The sequence below is a fragment of the Hyposmocoma kahamanoa genome, unplaced genomic scaffold, assembly GCF_003589595.1.
Source record: "Hyposmocoma kahamanoa isolate Upper Pololo Valley unplaced genomic scaffold, ASM358959v1 81, whole genome shotgun sequence".
In the NCBI taxonomy this organism is placed as follows: domain Eukaryota; kingdom Metazoa; phylum Arthropoda; class Insecta; order Lepidoptera; family Cosmopterigidae; genus Hyposmocoma; species Hyposmocoma kahamanoa.
Genome location: NW_020654080.1, coordinates 7,252,704 through 7,273,407, shown reverse-complemented (window position 1 = coordinate 7,273,407; position 20,704 = coordinate 7,252,704). Strand labels below are relative to the sequence as shown.

General features: G+C 35.9%; 1 protein-coding gene across 7 annotated transcripts in view; it reads right to left on the bottom strand.

Moving 5' to 3' along the window:
* The window catches only part of LOC113234186 (tyrosine-protein phosphatase Lar), a 414,647-nt gene that overhangs the window by 78,549 nt on the left and 315,394 nt on the right, over positions 1-20,704 (bottom strand). For all 7 annotated transcript variants that reach the window (XM_026469472.1, XM_026469475.1, XM_026469479.1 and 4 more), the window contains exon 4: positions 8,033-8,227. In XM_026469472.1, coding sequence (XP_026325257.1) covers positions 8,033-8,227 — 195 coding nt within the window. The remainder of the gene's footprint in view (positions 1-8,032; positions 8,228-20,704) is intronic.

Genomic DNA, 20,704 nt, shown 5'->3' with positions numbered 1-20,704 from the left:
CCCTGTATTAATTTTAGCTACCCATTAAGTATTTCCATTTATTTTATTTTCTAGCATTATACACTTTAGGTATGTTAATCAATTTTACTGTCAGAGTTAGGTTTACGTTATTATAATTATTTGCTACAAAATATATTGCATGCTAACTTCAATACTGACATAACTCCAAAATGGCAAATTTAAAAAATGAAAGTGTAAGAGTAAGACTAGTTATCAAAAATTACATTAGCTAATTTAAATATTGAGATAAAGTTGTCATAATTTATAATTTTTTTCAATAAAAAGAACGAAAGTTAGCGAGCGTCCATAACTAAAGAAAAGCAACGATTCCCATTTGTGACACTATTAAAACGTGGGGTGAACGAAAAGAGCGTGGCAATGGCGTACATTCATATCTTCCGTGCGTCTGGCGACAGTCGGCGTGTACGTTACGCTGATTGGCAAATTCTTTCATCATAATGGCAAACATGTCCCACACTTCAGCATGGTGGCTACTACTAGTGGCGCGGATAGCTGTAAATACTTCTGGGTTACAATAATATAATGTATGCCATAGATACGATAGTAAAAAGAAGATAGGTAAGATATTGAATAGCTTTATTATAAATTGAAATATATATACAATTTTAATAGCGACCCGAATTTATTGGCCATAAGTGTAAATGTATAGTCGCAAAATCGCCGCCTAGTCGTGAGTCTACGTATTCAAAACTGATATAATTAACATTTCGTCGTCTCCCAGCTTATCATATTGCGGGAAGTCTGTATACACTTGAAGTTTCATTAAGACGTGCAAATTAAATTCCTCTTGCCGTTTAGGGGTTTTTGTAATTACCTTCACCTGCCGTTATATTAATTTGTTACAAGATGGAAGACATTTTTCCTGAACAAATATTTTACCATGGAAATTTTTACTGAATTCGTGTTATTGAATAGCGGTAATTATTATGCCATAAATTTGAACTGAAATAATCTTTATTTGATAGGTAAAGAAATTACACTTGAAATTATCACACTGATTAAACTCTACTACTCATTCGTAAGGCCTACGATCTGCGGTGGCCCTGTGGAAGTCCTTGAATCAATTTCGCTCTCAGGTAGGTCGCTGAAGTGACACGATGTGTAAATGGGGATTCAGGGATGCTAGTCTAATCCGATGTGACTACGGTGCCCCAACACAGTCCATGCAGCACGGCAGAATCATTTACTCTATTCACGGCAAACATGCCAGAAGCACTATATCTTTCGTGTTCTCAGCGCTCGTCGATATAACACCATTAAGACCAAATAAATATATACTCTCTTTCCCGTTACGACGTCAAGAAAAAAATGTCAACTTTGTTAAAATGCCATGATTACCTCAGAGTCGATGTTATTGTAATTTCACAATTTTTTTTGTAAATTTTGAGTAAATAATCAAACAATTAGGTTGTGTACTTTCATTTAAAAATTTTTAGTATCGTCGGATACCAAAAATTAAGACCTTGTATGCATCCAAAAGCAACAATAATAACGCACCTTCAGATATTTCACACATATACACTCAACACTTACTCTCTTGATACACTCACACACTTATTTATCTAACATAGTTTAAGTCTTCTTTAAATCGTACTAACACTTTGAACATCTTTCTCATATTTTATTCTTCTCTGGGTCCCAAATGAACAGTTTTATTGTACTGGTTTTGGGACTACAGACTTCTTTTAGTTCTAAGCCATTTGTTGATAAAAATTTGATTGACGCTTGCCAGCCGTGGCGGCAACGGTACAATCTGCTAACACAGGTTAAATCCTTTTGTGGGGTCTGGATGTTGTCTCAATAAGCAATCAATCAATAACTAATAATTACTGTATTATTTCTGTAGTATTGAATATTGTTATACTAAACTCAGAATTTATCAAACGCCCGCTTAGTATAATGATATCACAGCTGACTAGTGTAGAACGCCTGACAGAAGCCCTTTATTTTTAATTTTTACTTGATGTGACTATGGTCCGCCTCTGTCGCCTCTAGATCATAGAAATGTGACATTTCAATTTTGCGGCAAGTCCTATTCACAAGGACCTCTACTGCCACAAAATATTGGAGTTGAAATTTTCTTCAAAACTTTGTTGTTTGCTAATGCGTACATCACCATATTTTATTCGTAAAGATCTCAGGCCGATATTTAAGTATTGAACTCAACTAAGACCGTAATTAGGCGAGCTAATCGAGCGAATGGATTTTTATCAACGGTGTCGCGTTAAATGTAGTGGAAAAGAGCGAAAATGACGCCAAACAAGCCCTTGTTACGGTCCGACGCGCTTTGAGAAAGGATATTTTTAAGGATAATATCTTCGCTTTTTATGTGAAGATATTTTTTTTGTGATTATCTACTTTCTCTTATGTGCGGGTAATAAGGTTTTGTTTGGTTTATATTATTTCTTTTCTTTATACACACTTTTGTGAGGCATGCTGCTATATTTGAAGGAACTGGTTGGAATTCTAATTTTGCTATATGATAAACAATAAAGAAGAAGGGAAGTACTGCCACCTTATCTATTTCTGCCGCCAAGCAGTAATGTCAGTATTACTGTATTCCGAGGGTGCTGGTGAAATTACAGGCACGTGGGACTTCTCAACTTGTCTCAGGGTGACGGGCGTAGTGGTAATGCACCTCATATCTTTGCAATTGAAAGCTCTGAGTGGCACTGTATCTGTTATGGACAGGCGTGTAGCTTACCATCAGGACTACAACTTGTACCTCCCGTAACTTGATGTTATAAAAAAAGTACAATATTACATTCTATAATTTTTCTTTTTCTATAATTTTTATTATATTTCTTACAGTTTATTAGATTTATATTAGATTATATTAGATTTACATTTTTATTAGATTGTGTTTATTTCCATTTCTAGTGTTTATTATTATTTCAAATGTCAATAAGGCCGACCATTCATTTCATTGGTTAAAATAATACATGTCGGTATATGTATAGCTTTGCGCCCTAGATACGGCTCAGCATTTTTGTGTTTTTAACCGACTTCAAAAAAGGAGGAGGTTCTCAATTGGACTGTTTGTTTTTTGTATGCATGTTACGCGATAACTCCTTTGTGAATTTGACATTTGTGAACCGATTTATATAATTCTTTTTTGTTGGAAAGAGGGTACTTCAGATGTGGTCCCGTTCAAATTCGAAGAAAATATTCCACCTCAAAGGGTGGCAAACTAGGGGATGAATGACATTTGAGGTCGGTTTTTTAGTATTCTGTACTGATTAATTATTGAAACACTTCGTTTCTCCGTTTAAACAAAGGTTCATTTTACTTTCGCCAAACACGAGGCATGAAGATTATTAGCTATCCAATTTTTACGTATATTAATGTGATTGATCAATGTTCGAAGCACTTGCCTATAACTTAGTTATAGGGCAATACTTACAGAATACAGATAACAACTTTTGTGAAATGTTTTGTATCGAATCACTGTTGGTCGTTGTTCTAGTTTCCCATTATTGGTTTATTGGGTAAAGTGAGTAAGATTTTCTGCGAAACAATGTTAGTGTTTTTCAGAGTTCGAAAGTAGGTTATGGAAACAAAGTAAATTACTTAACAGAAGATGAGTGTTCACGGGCGGTTACTGACATTCTTTTGCTACAAAATCTGTAATAATAACTTGTACAGTCGAATTCCTATGATTCCCTAACGGACTATTTGGTTTTGAATGTGAAGACAGGTCTGCTAATTTTAAATGATTTTAGTTGTGCGTCGATAGAGTGTCAATGTCAGGTTTTTATGCGTTTGGTATTCTGCTAAAGAGTAATAAAATGAAATAAAATGAAATTTTACTTGCTTAAAACATGGCGTGAATAATGGAACAACTATCACAGAATACATTATTAACAACAACTCTCTTGTGGAGTCGAAGCTACTAAATCTCGACCATCGCAGAAAAGTAGCCTGCTTCTTGGTTTTCTATCGGATACATTGCGGGGATTGTGCGCAAGAACTTTTCAATTTAGTTCCACCCTCACCGTTCCTCCTTCGGTAGACTAGAAGGTCCGGAGCACTCCATTGTGTCGTTGATGTTCCACCTATTCGCACTAAGCGGTTTGCTTCCTCCTTTCTGATGCGTACGGCAAAGGAATGGAATGCTCTACTAAATCTGTATTTCCCGAAAAGTACAATTTGGGGCTATTCAAGGCTAGAGTGAATAGGCATTTTTTAGGCAAACGCGTATCATCGTCGTTAAACATCAGGTGAGATTGTGGCCAAGCGTGTGTCCATTATATATTAAAAAAAACACATTTTTTACCTGACTAGGCATGTAAAATTTTACTTAAATTTAATCTAATTATAGCACTGTCATCAGACATATACAAGGAATATCGAATCAATTAACAACAACAAAATATCAATTATTAATGTCAAACTATTAAATATCATACATCATTAGTACATTAAATATACACACACACATTATAATTTCATGTCGACATCTAATAATCAACAACGAACAATCAGTCAATTAAAAACAACAAAATAATAACCTTCTATGTCAAACTATTAAATATTTATACACGATTATTACATTGTACATACATATACATTAAGCACTAATTTCATGTCAACATTTATCTAAAAAATCAGTCATTTTGTAATAATTTTTGTCTCTAAGCCTTACACTAAGTCTGTTTCGAACAAATTATTTATTTGGTAACGTTTTAATGTCTTTTGGTAGAGCATTATTAATTCGGACACACATACTATTACATTGATTTCTGTAATAACACAATCTAGGTTTATTATTGTACACCAGTCTATTTGGGTCCCTGACAACTCTACTATGTACATTTGTAATTTTTTTAAAAAGGTTTACATTTTGCTTAACAAACCATGCCACTTCGAAAATGTACATACACGGTAACGTAAAATTAGTGGTTCGTCAGTGGATAGCTATCGAGCTATTTAACTGCAATCGATGTTTTTTGGTATTCCGCTCTTCAATGGCGAGTGAATGACACGTCAACGGTGTAGTCTATTAATATAATATATATTTCATTTGAAAAGTAAAGCGCTGTTTAAACGAGATAACAATTAAGTTATGCTTATTTCCACAGTACTTTTATTAAGGCAACATCGATTGTTAGTGACAGAATGAACACTATCACTGCCATTCCGCTGCCACGCTATTGAGACTCTACTGCCATTGCAACTAGATTTTAGCAGAATAATAAATATTATCATAACTGCAATGTAATTTCAATGGAGTCTCAATGGAATTGACAATTGGTTTCAAGTATTTTTGAAGAAGAGGGCCCAGGTGTTAAACTTAACATTTAACCTGTAAGCCGATATTTATGTTGACATGAGTTCCTTATTTCATCATTATTGAATGACGTTTTAAGAAACTGTTTAAGGCAATTTGGTCTTTGATTACATTACAAAAATACAAATTTCGACCAAAAGGCTGCAATTCCTTAACAATTTTCTGTTGAATGAGTAAAAAAGGTTTTCAGAACCAAAAGGTCGGCTGGGGGGTTAGGTATCTTTGGGCATCGACTGCACAGCGCCGAGAACAAATGAAGCTTGAAATTTAGAGCGATGTGCTGTTGATATACAAACTCGCACGTAGCACACACACACTGTACAATAATATTGTTGATATATGCAAATATAAGTATTTAAAAGTAGGTAGTTATACGTTTAATTTAATATTCTTCCGAGTATCATTCAATAGGACGAAAGGTCAAGGTATTATTAAAAAAAAAGCTTCGCAAAAACCTTTTTAACATCCCGAGATCACCTAAGAATTAAGAACGTCAATAAAGAAATGGATCTCGTTAATTCCAAATTGACATGAGCGAGTGATGGATGTACCGATTCCATCCCAGATTGTGAGATCAAAGATATTGAGAAACAAAAGAAATCGCTGGACTGTGCAAAAAAAAAACACCTAGCGCTTTGATGCAAGGTGGTGCTTTGAAAAGAAGATAATGGTTCCTACACTAGGAACATGATACTGATGTTCCTATACAGTTCAGGAATATGGCGTTTTTAAATACATATTTTTAAATGTTCCAATCATTTTTTTTTTCAATAAGAGTGAAACTAGTTTAATTATCTCAATAACACACAATTAAAATAATTTCGTCAATTATATCATGTAACACTATTTTTGTTTCTGGGTTATCAACATCGTTTTCTAATTGGTTCTAACATGAAAGCTAAAACTTTGTTTGCCTGCAGAAACTTTACCTTTGTGGTCAGGACAACGAGAAGTTAAAATTTGCGTATCATTAAGGAGACGTACAAATTTTCGGGTTTGCCTTTCTTTAAAGATAAAAGGGAACATTATATATCAAATTAATAGTATATTTCAAACAAAATTCTACGAATTGAAAACAAAGAATATAAAAATGTGTAGATTTGAAAGATTATGTAAATACCATTCTGACTTTTTTTATAACACCAAGTGACGAGACGGTAAGCGACACGCCTGTCCATAACAGCTGTAGTGCCACTCAGAGCTTTAAATCGTAAAGATCTTAGAGGCACTGACACTGCACCCATCACTCTGGGACATAAGTTGATAAGTTCCATGTTGTAATTTCAACAACACCCTTCCCTCTCAAACCGGAACGGAGTAATGCTGACATTAGTGCGTAGCGGCAGAAATAGGTAAGGTGGCAGTATTTCCCTGGACGTACTCTTACACAAGGAGCTCTTCTAAATAGCCACAAAAGCAAACTTTCAGGCTTATATCCTTTTATCTATATACTTCCAGTTCAATTAAACAGAAATCAATTCAGTCAGGAACAATTGTAGTAGCAGTAGGGCTTCTTGTGAAAGAGTTTTCTAGGGAAATATTGCCACCTTACTTATTTCTGCCGCCAAGCAGTTATGTGAGCATTACTTCGTTTCAGTTCTGAACAGTAAGCGCTCATTCAGAGTGCAGGCGCGAGGGTGGCGGCGGGTGCGGGCGCGCGGGTCTTGGCGTCTTCCCTTTCACAGTGCCGAAGCGGCTACGAGCACGTGGATTCACACGTCGAAATCGCAAACAGACGCTAGACCAAGCACTGTGAAAGGTACGGGCGAACCGAGCCAATAGATCTACCCGCGCATCGGCGCGCACCCGCGCCCGCATCCACCACGACACAGGCGCTGTTTGGTTAAAATTCTAAAGCAATCACTCAATAAATCGAATAAGTAACACTTTCACTTATATTTAGAAGATTTCGACTTGATATATCGTCACTTTTTCTAACAATATTCATTTGAATAGCATCGCAAAATCGTATTTGAGAAATGGTAGTCCAAAAGTGAGGTGATTATTAGTCTATATTTCTAAGACTTGCCTATGGTTGCATAGTGCTGTTCGAAAAAAAAACATTCGGTTCAATCAATTAAAGTTTAGTAATAGATTATTAAATCGATCATTTCAATCGCAATCGATGAAGTATTTAAGGATTTGAAGGAGGATTGAAATTGAAATTTTAAATACGCTTAGATAGGTTAAGTAAGGAAAACCGCTAGTATGACTCAATTGAACAAATCGATTCATTCAATTAATTAATCGATTTGTAGTTGGCGTTACATTTGGCCATCACTAAACCGTTTATGATCGGGTCAGTGACTTGTTTGTTCACTTTTTGTTCAAAATGGATTGAAACGAAGTAACCGTATATTTACTATGGAATGTACCGTAAAGTCTAACGTGCTTTTAGAAAATATTACAGAAGATAGCCTAATAGTTTGACCTACAACAAGAGGCCGTGGGTTCAAAGCCGGACTCCCACTTCGGAGTTTCTCGGAATTTATGTGCGAAATATTAGATACCATGAGTTTTTCGGTGAAGGAAAATATCGTTATGAAACCTGCACGTCGAAGAAGGTTCACAACCATTGGAAAACGTGCTAAGTCCCCAACCCGTACTGGGCTAGTGTGGCGGACTTTGGCCTAAACGTGACCGAGACCTAAGAGGAGATTAGTGCCCAGCAGTGGTATAAATGGGTTCATGACGATGTTATACTTATAAATAGGTACTCACCATGCATCTTATCATTGAGCAACGCGTATCTCGGGTTCGATGCTACATCAAGTGGTAAAGAGTTCCAGAGCCATTTGATCTTTGGCGTAGGGTTCCCAGTGGCCTGACACGGCAGGGTGGCTGTGTGGCCAACCTCTACCACCATTGTGGTCGGGGGTGGCGCTATGTTCGGGAACCCGGGAGGTACTTTGTCAGCTGAAACAAAAGAAGTTTTGTAAGTTTATACACTCAAATATAGATTCTCTTCTAGCAAACCGTGTCAAACGCTGTGCCAATCAAACCACAGAACGAACTAGCGGATCTTATGTATATATTTTTTATGTGCTACCATGATATTCAATTGTCTTTTTTGTGAAATTGCTCCACTAGTTTGTTATAATTATTAATAAAAAAGACCGAACACTTAGAAAAAACATCACAAATTTCACAAAAAATTATTGAATATCATGATAGTAAAACACCGTGACATTCAATACAAAACTTGAAAAGTACAGTATACCAGATAGTCAAGAAAAATAGGCGCCTCGACGTCGAGTTGCGGAAACTAGCCCGTTGCACCAATACCAATACCAATACCAATAGTCAAGAAAAAATCTATTTTTACAAAATTGAGTTTATATGTATAGTTCACATAGCACGGAATTTTTAAACCACTTTTGTTGAATAACAAATTAATTGATTATTATTTTATTAGAGAATTCGTTATATTGAAGAAGGAAAAAAAACAAATCAACGTTTTACCTCAAATGAAATCACACAAGGAAAAAAAAAAACAAAAGTTTTAAAAATGAAACAACAAAATCCATAACTGAAATGTAAGGACAAAAAAAACGATATTGCATATCATGATATTTTTACTACTATGATGTTCATCTATTTTTTGTAAAAATACTCTACTAGTTTGTTATTATTATTGTTACAAAGATTGAACAAACATAAAGAAAAATTTCTTCGACTCGAAAAAAGCAAGGTTTTTGCAGGAGAAATAATATTTAATTTATTATAAGGAAATGATAACTCAGAAGTAAAAATCGTGTTACATGGTGTGGGGTGGGCTTCAGTAGTAAAACTGTACTAGAAAATACTTCAGCTGCCTTATAAAATATCTTTTAAGTATATTTTCATGATTTAAGCATTTCTCACGGGGTAACTCATCATTGCTTCACTAAACTTTGAACGAAATTTAATTAAATTTGTATATACGTAATCTGTTAACAAAATTAAACAAACAGTATGAACTAGGCAGTAATCATTTCAATTGTTCAAGACCATTGTTTGGTCTCACAAAGGCAATACAAACTCAATAATGTTTAAAAGTTTTGTTGTTTCGAAATGTTATTTTAATTCCGCAAAGAAGGACCTCTGTTTACCCAATTAATCGTGCGTAAAGAGACTGTGAATTTCATTTGTTTCAGAAACTTGGGAAAGCAATATGAGTTATGCTGTTTACAGAAATTGTTCTGTTTTTAATGAATGCGAACTTTCCCGACGTCTTGTATGTATGTCTTGTAACAGAGATTTTAAATTTTCTATACCCACAAGGCCCCATGTAGGTATAGACGGCAGCACATGAAGCTACACATTGACGGATTTTGTTCCGTGGCACTGGAGGCGACATTCGAACAAAAGTGTAAAGTTAGATGTGCTGTGCATGAAAATGTAAATAGAAATAACCCAGAATTTTTTTATAACACAAACAAAGTACGGGACGAACAGGTCGTGCGCCTGGGGGTAAGCGACAGGTAAGTCCACAACAGTTGCAGTGCCACTCAAAGCTTCACGTCCGCCGTCACCCTGAGACATAAGTTGACAAGTCCTATGTGCTTGTAATATCACCAGCACCCTTACTCTTCAAAACCGGAACGCAGTACGACTTGTTCGTTCCGTCACTTTGTATTATAAAACAAAAACAAAGATTCTGTTAATATTGGCGGCATTGCCCTAAAACAAAGTGCCGTATGGTATTAACTGTGAAAGTAACTGAAGTAAGCCAATCTACATTCAAATTTAGCGCTATACATTCCATATAACCGTAGAAAATCTACAAAAATACGTTTTCAAACAAAACTGAGGGAATACTTGTTGGGGCCAGAGGCATGTAATGATTTTTTTACATTTTAATGTACATTACGTGCTTAGAGCTTTCCTCATTACAGTTTTCTGGTCTTAAGAAAATGAAATCCTTATCAGATTTCACGAGTCACCTATTCGCTTTGAAATTGGTTCATCTTAGAAGGAGATTCGTGCAGGTCTCCCTACATGTGATCAATGTATTTGTGTCTACGTAAATTATATTTCTTATTTAATTAAGATTTTTTTCGCGAAAGAAAAGAGAACATGTTTGCTTATCCAAATTTTCTTCCCTGGAATTTTTTTGCTGGAATTGGTATACAGCTATTAGGCCTTTAACCTAATCGATTGTGGGCGCAGGACAGCAGTAGAGCCCTTTTTTTAGTAGCAGTAGAGCTTTTGTGAAAGAGTTCGTCCAAGGAAGTACTGGCACCTCGCCAATTTCTGCCGCTAAGCAATAATGTGAGTATACTACGTTCCAGTTTTGAAGGGAATGCTGGGTGCTGGTGAATTACAGGCACATGGGATTTGTGAACTTATGGCCCCGGGTGACGGGTGCTGTGGCAGTGCTCCTCAGATCTTTTCGATTTAAATCTCTGAGCGGCCCTGCAACTGTTATTGACGGACGTGCAGCTTACTACCATGCACACGACTTGTCCGTTCGACACTCGTTTAAGTAGTTGATATCACAAAATAGAAAAATATGTTTTTTTGTTCCTTATTTTCGTTTCCATAACACTATTTACTAATAATATTTTAAATTAGTTACAAAAAAATAATTAAATAATAACTTAGGCATGTAGCAGTGTTTTTTTGTATAATATCAAATGATAGGACGAACCAATCATGGGCCTGATAGTAAGCTACACGCATGTCAATAACATTTGTCCATTGCAGTGCCACTCAGAGCTTTAAATCGCAAAGATTTGAGGAGCACTGCCACTGCGACCGTCAACTTGATGTAAGTAGACAAATCCTATGTGCCTGTAATTTCACCAGTACCCTTCAAAACAGAAACACAGTAATGCTGACATTATTGCAGGTGGCGGAAATAGTTAAGGTGGGAGTACTTCCCTGGACGAACTCGTTCACTAGGAGCTCTACGGCTATTTAAAAAATTTGGTTGCCTTAAAACTGAAAATTGCTACATAATTTGCGCAGTAATATTCTAATCACTCAAACGATATACTTTTTTTTATTCTAATGTAAGTGCGCATTTGACCTCCATCTCATTTGATGGAAAGCGACGTTGAGGTCGAGGATGGAGCATGCAGACTTAGATAATGCCTATTAACTCTCGCTTTGAAAAGGCCCAAGTTATAACGTTCAGGGAACAAGTCTGCAGGCAGGGAATTCCACTCCATAGCCGTTCGCCATATAAATGTGGAAGCGTAACGCTTCGTGCGAATCTTTGGAATATCCACAACATAGGGGCGGAAGCCAAGCCTACGCCTAGTCCCCCGATGATGGAAAGGGGAAGGCGGAATTAAATCGTGTAATTCCATCGCACACTCTCCATGATATATCCATGTTTTCTCGATATTTAATCTTTGTTCGGATATTACAGAGATTATCTTTCCTTATTTTTATTTTTATTTTACTTTTATTATTTATTTTTATAGATACGGAATTATTATTATAGATACGGAAACAACCTGATAGTACCGACATCAAAATTAAAGATGCATAAATCGAGACCATACGCAATGTCTACGAAAATATACAACAAACTGCCCGAGCATATAAACCATAGGTTCTCAAACTTTTAGGTTCACTGCCCACTTAGGCAAGATAAAAAAATATCAACACCCATCACCACGAAAAACTAATTGAAAATACGTATTTTTTTATCAACTTAACGCAGAAAATGATGTCTATTTATTTATAATGTAGTTTATATAGACAATTCAGGATTATTTTTCAAATGCGGTAGCACCCCCTGGACAGCATCACCCAATTGCTTCCGAAGCCCTTACCGCCTCCTAGCACTCTTCAGTGTTCTTTAAGTGGCGGTAGGGACCACTTTGGGATACTATGATATAAAACAAGAAAATAAAGCAAACAAATTCATCAATATCTTTAAAAACACTTTTGGGAATGAAAGCTACCATACGTACAACAACATTAGACGATAAATTAGATGATAAATTTCTATAATGTTGACCTGTCTCGTTCCTATGATGCCGTGCAGTGTCCATTATGTTTTCTATGTATGCTTAATATAATAAGATCTATAGCTATCCAATTAACAAATGTATTGAATTAGTCCCGTACTAAAATGAAAATAGCCAGGTTAATATAGAACTTATATGTAACAGAATGTATCAAATAGGTGTAATCAAACTTCAAAGGCATTTTAAGCTTTTAGGGTTCAAATATGAAAGTTAACAAAGTAACTAATCCCGCAATTTATTTAGCCTTTTATTTATTGTAACTCATCGAAATTCACTCAATTAATCATCGGGTATATAACCAGATAGAGACGAAATGTCATTTAATTTCTTTGAAAACTATTTTGCCAAATCATTACTGTGACGACTGCGCTCCGATTGGCCAGCCCGAATTAATAATATTTACGCACACACTCAACATAGTCCCACCCTAGGGAAACCCTGTGTCGCGGGTGCCATGGATACACACATACGCAACCACATATTACGCCCAAAGTCACGAGAGAAATAATTATAGGCCCTAAAAATATGTTTCCAGGTCCGAGAATTGAACCCGGGACCTCTGCGTGGCAGACCGGCATGGTCACCGTTCGGCCACGAAGGCTGTTGCGAAACGAATTACGAGTTGCTTATTTTATTTGTTACTGTCATGTAGTTATTTTGTGTGTTGTTCCTATGGAGTAAATTATGGAACATTAATCCAGATATACAACCTCGGTGGAACAACGGTTTGCTCTGGGATGCTGGGTGAAGTAATGGAACGGATTTTTAGCAGGATCCAACCCACATTAGATCATCTCAAACCTTCTCCTTAAAGGAGACCAGCGCTGAACATTGAAATATATGAGTTAAACATGTTATTATATTCGTATAGTCGACAAATCAATTTTTTTTTCATGTGATATCTACTGACAGATCGAACAAGTATACGCCCGACCATAGCAGTTGAAGTGTCACCGCGTCTGTCTCATGACAAGTCCCATGTGCTTGTAAATTCATCCTTACCAATTAAAACAGGAACGCAGTAATGGTTACATTATTGATTGGCGGCAGAAATAGGTAAGGTAGCAGTGTTTCCATGGACGAACTCTTTCACAAGAAGCTCTACTGCTGCTAAAAATTCTATGCACACGATAATGCAACCACGGCAGTATAGTGTTCAAACCATAATCCTCCCCTTTCGCGTTGTCGTAATCGGATAAAGAATGTAAGAAAAATAAACTAACAAAAATGTGACAGGATTTTTCCATTTCAACACTTTACAAACCAAACCCAATCAGATTAAAAATCAGAAAGCAGACGCAAAAAAACAATTCATGTCCACAATGAAACATCTCGCGCCTTCACCAACCCTAGTTTACGATGATCTCTCATATATTTGAAACAAAAATTAGGGAATTAATAAACAACAAACACAGTTACAAAATTTTATCGTGAAGACAATGTCAAAGTTGAATCGTAATCTACTATAAAAAATAACCTTTAAATGTGATGAAAACATCAAATCCATTCCACTTTGTAATGATATAAAAAAGAAACACCTCTTATTTGTCGAACAAATTAAATTTCATCAAGATGGATCAATTTAAAATGGTTCCGGTAACCGGAACTTTTGAATAGCGAAAAAGTTACTTTGTGTCTGTGAGAGCAAGGTTGAATTTATGGAGTTTCATAAATTTATAGCAAACTTGATATTAATTACGCTGGTTGCAGACTACCCGCAAATTGTAATATATTGTGCGCTCGTTAAATTCCGCTTGGAGTTGGGAGCGGTGTAAGATTTCTTGTTTCTTTTCGTTTGGCTTTTGTTTGGATTCATGAAAATACGGATTCGTATTACAAGAACGATGTTTTTTGTTTCGCCACCAACATCTGATCACTGACACCGTTAAGTTTTGTATTATACACGTGTATTGTAAAGTTAATTGACACCTACGTATGTACAAAAATAGCAACATCATTTTGTACTTTTGATATAATATTAAAGCCACATGTGATCATCGTCACACGTCAAAAGAGCTTTTATCACACGAAAGTCAGAAACATGTTACTATTCTTTTTAACCGGCTTTAAAAAACAGGAGAGGTTCTCAATTCCATTGTATTTTTTATATGTATTCTTTATTGTTGGAAAGAGGATATAGTTGAAGAAATATTATTTGCACCGATGCGGAATGCGGCAGACATGACCAGCCTAACTCCATTTCACCTTCACTTGAATTTCAACCTTTTGGGCTACATCTGCAATCTGTTCGAAATTCGTTCGGTCCGTTTACAAACGTTTGAAAATGAGGTAGTAGCAAAGTAAGTAAATGGTCGCTGCGCAATACATTGTAAAGTCACTTACAGTGTTTTGATTTAATAGCGCCCATTTGATTTCTTTCTCTATACCCTGATATTTCAACTTTGGAGGTATTAGTGTTTATCAATGAGATATTAAAAACAAAAATACGCTGTAAGTTTTAAAATTTAGAAATTATTTTGACATAACACGGTACGCAACAATACAGTCTCTTGGTTTGACAATTACGCGTGCGAAATGCAGTATAGTGTTGCGGGGCCCCTGCTATGCAAAAACTAGAATCAACAAAAATATCTCAGGAGCGGGGGTTTACTAACATTTGTCGCGGCTCAAATTTAAATAACAAAAAAACGATGTACTATCATGTCATACTAAAACATTGCAAGATTCAATACAGTGTTTTGTAATTTCATAACAACAAGAATCTTCGGTTGTTAACGAGGGAAATGAAATTTATTAGTTTTTCAATAGAAATAATAATAATAATAAAGCACGCTCTCAACATAGCCCCGCACTAGGGGAACCCTGTTTCGCGGGTGCCATGGACACATACACAGACAACCACTAATTACACCCAAACTCACGAGAGAAATAATGTAGGCTATACAAATATTTCTCCCGGCCCCGGAATCGAACTTGGGACCTCTGCGTGGCAGTCAGGTTCCCAAACTTTTTGGGTGAGCCTTTTTAGCTCACCGTCCGCTAAGGCAAGATAAAAAAATTGCAACGCCCACCACCACAAAAAATTATTGAAAACACGTATTTTTTACATTAACACAAAAAAATCACAAGGAAAAAAATTATATATGTATGTAGGTAAGTTTACACAGATATTTCAGGTCATTTTTGATACCCAAGCACCCGCTGGACAGCATCAACGCCCCCAATTGTTTCCGAGGCCCCTACCCCAAGACTTTTCAGCGGCCACTGGGGGGGTAGGAAGGGGAAACTATGATAGAAGTTAGAAGAAACGTGTGGCTATCTGAGGGACGTAGAAAGGGCAGACGATGATTTGTCGAAAAAAAATTGTCTAAATATAAGAAGGAAAACCCGAGACCGAGAACGATGGGAAAAAGGGGGGAGGTCAATGCTCAGTAGTGGGACAGAACAGGCTTATAAAGAAAAAAGGAAAACCCGCAATTAGATTTATGGAAACATAACGATATTGTTGTGAAATGGAACGCAATTATCGTAAGGAAACGAGACGAGAACGTTCGAGGCTGTAGCAAACGCGATTTCGTACAAATGGGCATCTGTATCACAGGACAGAATCGACTAACTGAATTCTCTTATTAGGTACGATATCCACGGCCAGCGATACCAGCTACAAGATATACGAAGCTAGAATCAACTAGAATCAGCGTTATTCACGGACAGTGTTAGTTAATTGTCCGAAAAATTTCAAGTGGCAAGTGGTCGATATTTTCCAAAAATTAATATTTTCGTTGATAGTTTCATTTCGAAATTTCGTGAAAACCTGTGAACACAATGTATTTCTTCTTTATTTTTAAAACAACTTCGACTGTACGTCTGTATTTTTATAAATTTATGTTACGTGATATCTCGTGAACCGATTTTCATGATTTATTTTTTTTGTTAAAAAGAGGTCTCATTTAAATTTGAAGGTGGCAAACTAAGAGATGAATCCAGTTCCAATTAAACTTGGCAAATAGATGCAATGCAAAAAAATTATCCATGAACTTTTGAGGTTATTAAAAAGTTACAATTATCTGAATGATTTCAGAAAAAATAAAGAAGTGACATGAAACATTCGAAATGAAACTATTTTTTTTTTTCAGAATTTAAATCGTGTATATTTGTGACTGGTCAAGCCACGGAAGTAATTTATTTGGTCTGTGGATCAAAGGTTTGATCACAGAGGAAATTTGATCCAAAGTGCCCAAAATGTCGTTTTCGAATGAAAAACAAAAAATGTGCAATTTAGAATCGGGGGAAAAAAATTTAGAAGCTTTTTTGAATTTGTTTGTTATATGGGTATTTTTACATGATAGAAATTCCACAAATAGAAATGTTTATTTTTGCGAAAAACGAGCGTCCTCGACGTAGTACAATGCAATATTGAAAACACGGGGCCGCAGACGAGTTCCTGGCATAGACGATACGAATATGAAAATGAAATTAACAAAAGCATTTAAATAAAAAAAGTACAATGTAAGTTTAATCAGCTAAGACCCAACAAACTACAATGGAAAAAGGGCTAAACGCCTAATGTACATTAAAATGTACTAAATGTATGCTTCAGGCCCATGCGAGTATATCATCATATGTCAACTTTGTATGAAAAACATGTTTCTAGACAGTCTATGATAATATGTTGAATACGATGTTTTCATTATAATTTACACTGGGCGTTTACGTGATCTCAGAAATATTCTTGTGTGGGTCTGAATCACTTCACATGTTATGTACATTTTGATGTACACGGGGTTGTAAAAAGATAAGCCTAATAAGAAAATGGTATTTTAAATTTTTATTGAATTGATATTCAATTATTTTTTGTGAAATTACTCCACTAGTTTGTTATAATTAATAATACAAAGAGAAGAAGAGAAGAAGTCACGGTTGACTGAGAGCACTGAGACTATGGGACCTGTAAAGGGCCCGAAACGTCGATTTGTTTGAAAAAACAAATATACGCGATTTAAATCCGGAAAAATGGTTTCATTTCCTAAATACAACACGTTTTACAAAATAATGGTTGTTAAATTTAACAAGATAATATCGTGTTACTATTAACCTATAAAATTCTAAATTTAGCTGTATTCTTCGAAGTAAATAATGAAAAACTGTTTGTTAATTTCCATTTCAATGATTTCCTAAAGATTCACAAAAAATACGCCAAAGCATAAAAACATTTTCGCACACTCTGGACTCGAGTCTAACTCCGTCGTTCCACATATCGAATAAAACGACTTCACTGCGAAGGATTATTGAATTTATTCGTCTTAATGTCAAAGAGCTCTTTTATTTGACGTCGAGGAAGCTCCTTATCTATATTTGATACGAGACTCCTTAGCGCAAACAAATGAAGCTTACGTGAAACCAATATATATTTATATTGGAAGAGATGTTTTTTGGGGAAATATGAAAGATTTGTTGCGTATCGTTCAAAGATATTGAAAAAATAAGTATGATCAGATCGAGACTTTATTTATAAGGTTTGGACCAGTCGTGGATATCGGCATTTGATCTATCGAAGAACCGATAACCGAGAAGGATAACGAGTTCTTGAGTGGAGTTCACGGCTCGGCAAACATAGTACAGGACGCGTTCAGGTCAGAGACGATTTGCGAAAGGCTGCCGGCGGCAGATGGATGCGTCAAGCTGAGGACCAGGTGAAATTGCGCACAGTACACTGCGATAGCTTGATGATAATGATATGGACAAGTCATAACCAATTAAACAAAAGAACACGTACCTATAGACGGCAACGCGACGTCAAACAAGGTAACAATGGATACATTAAGTGATTACAGGCGGCAACATATTAATCAAAACAAAGTCCTAAAATATTTGTAAAGGAAGCATCGACACGATAAAATGAAGAAAGATATACCTAATTTATTGCTATTATTTATTTGTAAGAGTGGACATCAAGCGAAAGGGACTAAAATGGTAAAAAAAAGGGTAATGTTAGAATTTCGTGCAAAGAATTTCACCTCCCCTAGCTGACTATTTAGCCACGCAAGATTCAAAATAAAGTTAGTGCTAAAATAACATTGTAAAGTTGTGGTTTTTGGTGAAATTACAGGCACATAGGACTCGTCAACTTATGCCTCAAGGTGACTGGCGCAATGGCAGTGCAACTAACATTTTTGCGATTTAAAGCTGTGAGTGGCACTGCAACTGTTATGGATAGGCGTGTCGCTTATCACCAAGGGATTTACTCCCATTGTCCGTCCGATATCCGCCCGAAACGATTACGCATTACCGCATGATGCGACTGAAGCTTCATATTTGACATTGTATTGTGATTTGGTCGAGTTTGACAGTAATTGTTTCGGATGGATGTTGGACGGACAAAGGGAGTAGATGACCCACGATTTGTAGTCCAAAGTACTCAAGACTGCGAGAATTTCCGTCAATTGGTTTCCAAATTTCATTTTCAAGACCGCATCCCACAATGATGTGTATCTAATACAAGAACAGGAAATTACGTTGAGATCAGGTAAGGGTTCTATTCTGTGGTTCGATTAATACAGGCGGTTCGTTTGTATAATGAAAGTTTAATCTTTCCTAAATCCAGTATCAAAAAGCGTCGTCTTATCAGCTTGAGTTTAAGATTCGTCGGGTGTCGGGTGGGCCGAGGTATACGACAATGAGGAACCTGAGCTCATTGTTGTGTGCCTATGCAAGTTGATGGGAAATCTTATCTATCCTTATGGATTAGTAGGAACTGAGAATTGGCTTTTTGTAGACGGTCTCAGAATTGATTTCTCGGTATTAGCAATTTTGGAGATTAACTTAGAAAAATTTTTTTGGTTTGTTGAGAGTTAATTTCTTGTTCCAGTTGGTGTTTGAAGTTTTTTTTTGTTTGTAATAATAAATCATGACGACTTCGGTGGTCTAATGGTTTGCACTGTGAGTGCTGGACAAGGAGGTCCCGGGTTTGATTCCCGGTAGGACCGATTTGGGAACTGAACTTTTCGAAATTGGTTCTGGTCTGGGTGTTCTAGGTAGAGCCCCGGCGTAGATTCTATTGCTCTGGTAATGATAGTACAAGGAATTCCTTAGTTTGTTACTAGGTAATTGGTCTTGCACTATATTATTATTATTATTATTATTATAATAGTTTCAACCAATATAGTGTCCATTCCGCGTGGGACTAATGTCGTGGCTAGTTCCTACAGAAGATTCGTGTTCACCTATAATAATTTTATTAATGGGGAGCATTGTTTCCTATGTAATGTATGGTCTGGCTAGATTCTCAACAGTGTAGGCCAATCGGTAGGCCTTTTGAAATCTTCTGCTTGTTTACTCATTGCTACAGCTTACCCCAACGATGAAAGAAAATTGTTTTTAGATTGGTCGATGAATAAATTAACCAAAAAAATCCTTAACCAGATAGAATACCATGGTTAAACTAACTTTCAAAGTAAACTCTGACCCCTAGACATTAGAGAATAGTTACAACACGTATTGTATACACCCTCATTGTATTCAGTCTGTGGAAGACAGGGCGTGTATTAATTCTAACTTGTGCTACAATACGACTGGGCTATGGTGAACTCTGACAATTAGATACTTTATCTGGATTAATTTTTAAAATAAATATGATAAAGCAAGTGTTTACTGACTAGTAATAAACTGATAAAGCCAGTGTTTACTGGTTTTGGTTGTAATTTCGTTGGTCCAGATGAACAGGGTTTGCAACATTATTTTAGTCGCTATTGTTATCTGGTTCTCCTCACATATATATATCACCAATTAACAGTATTTCCGAATACTTGTTATTTTTATTCAGTTCCGTAGTTTTGATAAAATCCTCAAATTGTTCAGAGAGGTCTATAATATTACCCTTTGGAACATAAAATATTTGTGATACAGAATTTTAACTAAACTATTCATGCTAAATACTTTTAAATGAAAAAAGGAATAACATTCAATTCTTTAAAACTTTGAGGAACATATTATTTTACATATTGTTTATTTCACGAATAAATAATAAAAATCCACATCGTAAACTTTTATTTCAATAATGTTGACCAGTTCAATAGAAACGCGGAAGTGGCATCATCACCGAGATGTGGTCATTGTTCTCTCTTACGCACAATAAGTTCCTTTGTGTTTGTGTAAATAAAAGTAAATGTCATGTGTTGCGAACGCAACAGAATTTTTATAATAAAATTGAATATCACTTTCGAAGCAGTAACTAAACGCTCATCAAGGGCACATCATGTAGGCTAGAGGATCTATTTTGAACCAATCAACTAACACCACATACATGTTATTTCATCTTTATCGCAATTTAACGAACTTTTTGTACGATCAAACAAAGGTCAAAAAGGACGTTCACTTTTAAGTTGTACTTCCATAAGAAACCAACACTGTTTAGCGATTAACGGTAGTACTCCTGTAAAGCAGTAACCTTTTGCCAACATATTACAGT